This window comes from Oncorhynchus kisutch, linkage group LG6, assembly GCF_002021735.2.
Source record: "Oncorhynchus kisutch isolate 150728-3 linkage group LG6, Okis_V2, whole genome shotgun sequence".
Classification (NCBI taxonomy): Eukaryota; Metazoa; Chordata; class Actinopteri; order Salmoniformes; family Salmonidae; genus Oncorhynchus; species Oncorhynchus kisutch.
The window spans coordinates 67801133-67805652 of record NC_034179.2 but is presented as its reverse complement, the minus strand read 5'-3'; the positions used below and the strand labels follow the sequence as shown (position 1 = coordinate 67805652).

The window sequence follows — 4520 nt, the reverse complement described above, 5'->3', positions numbered from 1 at the left end:
TTTTCATTTAGGCAAATCTTTCTTTGCCATAGTTTCCTTGCTATGTATAGGCCTAGATTTGACATACTATGAAACCCTCTATTATTAACTGATGTTAGATCAAAATCTATCCAAAATTAAAGGATGGTCAATGCAAAACTCGCATTGAACATCAGATTTTTTGTCCAGGACTAGACTTCTATGTTTGGAAAAAATGGGTCATAAAACCAGTTCAATGTGTTGAGAGGTGAGCATAACGAGTGGATTATTTCTAAGGTTGGTCATGGGAGTGGCCATGCAAGTGTAACAGAAGACATCTTGGGCCAGTGAGTGTTAAAGTCACAGTAGGCGATTTGAAAAACAACTAGATGGGGTCCCAGCCACTTGTTTTGGTAAACAGCTGAGGGAGGGGGCTAGGGAAATTCAACCCCTCTCAGATTCATAGACAGTGATCTAGATGCAAGGACTAACTTCCACATGATAGATTTAACCACATGATAGATTTGTTTACAGTGTTTTTTGTAAATTTGCAAATAAATTCATAAAAAAATCCTACAATGTGATTTTCTGGATTTCTTTTCTCATTTTGTCTGTCATAGTTGAAGTGTATCTTTGATGAAAATTACAGGCCTCTCTCATCTTTTTAAGTGGGAGAACTTGCACAATTGGTGGCTGACTAAATACTTTTTTGCCCCACTGTGTATGTAGGTTTGCTTAACATCTACTTGCATCCCTAAACCCAACACTAGGTGACACCCGTACTTAGTAATCAGGCTAACACCACCTTACCACTCACAACTGAAACTATTTCATGAAGTTGAATTAAATAGGCACAAATGAAATCATTCATGAAACCAAAGCATAAATTTGTGAAAAAACAATAGTATAATTTTAGCCTGTTATGAAGACAAAGTAATTGAACAAACAAAGGATTTCAGATGTATTTTTTATTGCTGTTGCCTTCCAGATATGCACTGGATGTTTAGTGAGTCAGATAATCAGTTGTTATATTTCCCTCAGTACACTCATGTACTGCATCAGCGGCGTGCATATGAAGAAGCTGAGGATTGGGTGGAGGAGACCACTTTCCCATCCACCACCTCTTCTACCACTGTGATGACCTTCCTGGTGCTGGTAGAGGAGGAGGAGACACTGTGGACCAAACAGAAAACACCAATGAGCACATAATCGACTGTACCCAACACAATATGGCAAGGTCTTACCTTGCAAGGTTTTGACATGATTCTACTCGTAGTGTACAAACTGGTGGGGCCACTGTTTTGCTTCTAAGAAAGTAAGTGCGTCTAGCCTGGAACCTGCTCAAAGTTTAGAATCAAAACACCCTTGATAGCCTAAGAATAACATTTGATGGACTAATAGAATAGGCTTGTTTGGCTCACCTTCTGGCCTCTCCGTCCAGCAGTCTCCTGTACTCAGCGATTTCCATCTCCAGCCTGGTCTTGATGTCCAGCAACATCTTGTATTCCTGGCCCTGGCGTTGCAAGTCAGCCCTGAGATTTACCAACTGTTCCTCCAAGCTAGTCACCTGCATCTGATAACCCGACAGCTGCATGGAGAAACGGTTCTTTGTCTCTGCGAGGGTATTTTCCATGGATGATTTCTATTGGAGAGAAATGAAGATTTATACAAAACATCAGGAAGTAGTTGTGTAAATTCATTGATGGGTGGCAGACATTGAAACATTCTTGAACAGTCTTACCATGCTTATTTGTGATTGAAGTTCGATTTCAAGACTCTGCAGTGTGCGTTTGACTTCTGAGATTTCAGATCTGGACGTTTGGATAACTTCTGTGCTGATTGCGACCTCCTTATTCAGCGCCTCGGTCTGTGGAAAACACCATCCAAAATAATGTTTTTACATGAACAATTCAATTGATGGGACATTTTGGACATCGTGGACCTAAATTATGGAATAATTTTTATAATGACAAAAAGTATTACCTTGGCGTGGAACCAGCCCTCCAGTTCTCTGTTGTTCTTGGCAGCGACAGCCTCGTAGTGTTCACGAATCTCAGCCATGACTTTGCTGAGGTCTTCCTGTGGTGCAGCGTCAACCTCCACATGGACCTGGCCGGTCATCTGGGCACGCATGGACAACAGGTCCTGCAGAAGGACAATGAAACAGATTTAGGTCTGTAGGTCATCATCATGGTTCAGAAAGTGGTTCTAGATTTGTTCAAATGTTTCGCTATTTAAATACATAGATTATGATGTATTACTTGCTCACAAAAATGTTGTACAGTAATGCCTGGCTGGATCTGTTATTTTAAGACCCGACATAGGCTAGTATGGGAATCAGAACCCTACCTCCTCATGGTTTCTCTTGAGGTAGACCAACTCCTCTCTCAGCCCCTCAATCTGCATGCTCAGGTCCTTCTTGGACATATTCAGCTCTTCCAGAACACACCTCAGCCCAGCGATGTCTGCTTCAACTGACTGACGCATGGACAGCTCGGTCTCATACCTACATAATAAAACATACAATGATTTACAGTGTACCAGTGTGTCTCAACTTGCTCTGTAATCATTGAACCTGAGCTATTTCACGGAGTGAGCTTTTTTACATGACAGACAGCATCAATATTTTTATTTGTACACTAGACCGGAATCAGTCGGTCACTTTTCTGGTATTGAGTCAACACTGGTATTCTGGTATTGAGACAATATTTGTCTGAGTGAGTGGACAAAAGATTTGCCAATTTGGTGAGTGAACTCACTTCATTCTGAAGTCTTCAGTGGCAAGCCTGGCATTGTCAATGCTTAGATGGACAGCACCATTCACACGGATGGCTTCCTGCATCTGAAAATAAAATGGATACTTTTGTTTTAAATTCTAAATAAAATACATAGTGCAAGTTTTTCAATATGTGGCATGAAATAAAAGTGTAACAGTACTGGCATACAAAAGCTTACCTTGGATTGGAGGTCTCTGATGATGACATGGAATGAACCATAGTCGCGAGCACTGGGGGAGGCCTTGGCCTCGAGGAACTGGCGGATCTTCAGCTCTAGCTCAGCGTTGGCCTTCTCCAAGGTGTGAACTTTCGCCAGGTAGGTGGCCAGACGGTCGTTCAGGTTCTGCATGCAGAACTTCTCGTTGCCGATGACATGGCTGTCACTTCCTCCACCAGACATACTGAAGCTGGAGCCTCCACCGAAGCCAGCACCACCACCGAAACTGCCACCACCAGCAGAGAAGGACCTGGAGGCTCTGGCACTGGAGATGCGCACCCCAGAGCCACCTGCACCCCCATACACGCTGCCGGCCCTAATGCCACTGATGTGGCTGCCTCCACCAGACATGGACATGGACATGCCACCACCACCAGACATGGACATACGCGAGGAACCCATAGATGAGCCCTTCATGGATCTGCTTGAGGAGGATCTGAAGCTGCTGCTGGAGAAGGACATGTTGATGGAGTCTGCTGATGTCTTACTGCTCTGGCTGGAGAGAAGTGAGTGCAGAGCAGTGGGTCTAAGCTCCTTTTATGCTGTGTGAGGAGAGGAGGACACAGACGACACTTGAACTCAATACAGTAATTACATACTTTAAAAGGGCACGCCGGGCATGCCAAAGTTGTCAGGATTCAAACCTGTTGAGCCTACAAAAGCAATTGTTGATTTTACACAGTTCTTTCCATTGAATGTCACCAATGCAAAGTCATAGAATTATATTTTTTGACTGTTGAGAGACAGATGACATTTGAAAGTAATCCTTAACTGTAGAACTGGTAGTTAGGATGACCTGGCAGCCTTGAGGCCTAACTTGATCTTTAGACTAATACTAGGGTGAGACAAGGATGACACAGTTACTGTATGTGAGAACTCCACCTACATTAACAATCAATCATGTGTTATTTCCAAATCATATCTATTGTACTGAACATGACACAATCAAAGTTTCTCTGAAGATTCTAGAGTAGAGTACAGAATTGGTTGACTTGTTTAACATTGCTTTACACTGTAAGGGAGTGTAAAGTAGACAGGATTTCAAAACCACTTATATATATATTTTAAATGTAAAAACTGTTTTGTGATATTCAATTGGTAGTTACAGTCTTGTTCCATTGCTGCAACTCCCGTACGGGAGGAAAAGGTCGAGAACCACGCGTCCTGCCAAGTCCTAATGCTTCTTTTTACATGTCACGCCTACTCCTGCTCCCTCTTTCCGGCGCTCAACGTCACCGGTCTACTAACCAGTGGTCCTGGCAACCCAAATTGCGCACACCTGGCAACCATCATTGCAGACACCTGCTCCCCATCATTAAGCACACCTGGACTTCACCACCCTGATTTCTCTCCCTTCATATAGCCCTCAGTAATCCTGAATTATCAGGTAGTATTTTTTTCTCTCATGTTTATTCTTTCATCAAACTTCTACAGATGCACAATCGAGAGCATCCTGGCGGGCTGTATCACCGCCTGGTATGGCAACTGCTCTGCCCTCAACCGTAAGGCTCTCCAGAGGGTAGTGAGGTCTGCACAACGCATCACCGGGGGCAAACTACCTGCCCTCC

At 43.4% G+C, this 4520-nt stretch overlaps 1 protein-coding gene across 1 annotated transcript; it reads right to left on the bottom strand.

Annotated features, from left to right (window-relative positions):
- Positions 1 to 908: 908 nt before the first annotated feature.
- On the bottom strand, positions 909 to 4164 carry LOC109898359 (keratin, type I cytoskeletal 13-like). Its single transcript, XM_031827239.1, has 8 exons — positions 4059 to 4164; positions 2914 to 3494; positions 2718 to 2800; positions 2308 to 2464; positions 1942 to 2103; positions 1700 to 1825; positions 1380 to 1600; positions 909 to 1131 (listed from the first exon to the last, which is right to left on the bottom strand). The coding sequence occupies exons 2-8, from the start codon at positions 3412 to 3414 to the stop codon at positions 1017 to 1019; spliced, it is 1365 nt and encodes a 454-aa protein (XP_031683099.1). The 5' UTR covers positions 3415 to 3494; positions 4059 to 4164; the 3' UTR covers positions 909 to 1016.
- Between the last annotated feature and the right edge of the window lie 356 nt (positions 4165 to 4520).

Coding starts and splice junctions, on each gene's coding strand:
- LOC109898359 (XM_031827239.1), bottom strand. CDS start 3,414: ATGTCCTTCTCCAGCAGCAGCTTCAGATCCTCCTCAAGCAGATCCATG. Junction 1,826..1,941: donor AGGGCTGGTTCCACGCCAAG/GTAATACTTTTT, acceptor TGTTTTCCACAG/ACCGAGGCGCTGAATAAGGA. Junction 1,132..1,379: donor CTGGACGGAGAGGCCAGAAG/GTGAGCCAAACA, acceptor TTTGGTCCACAG/TGTCTCCTCCTCCTCTACCA.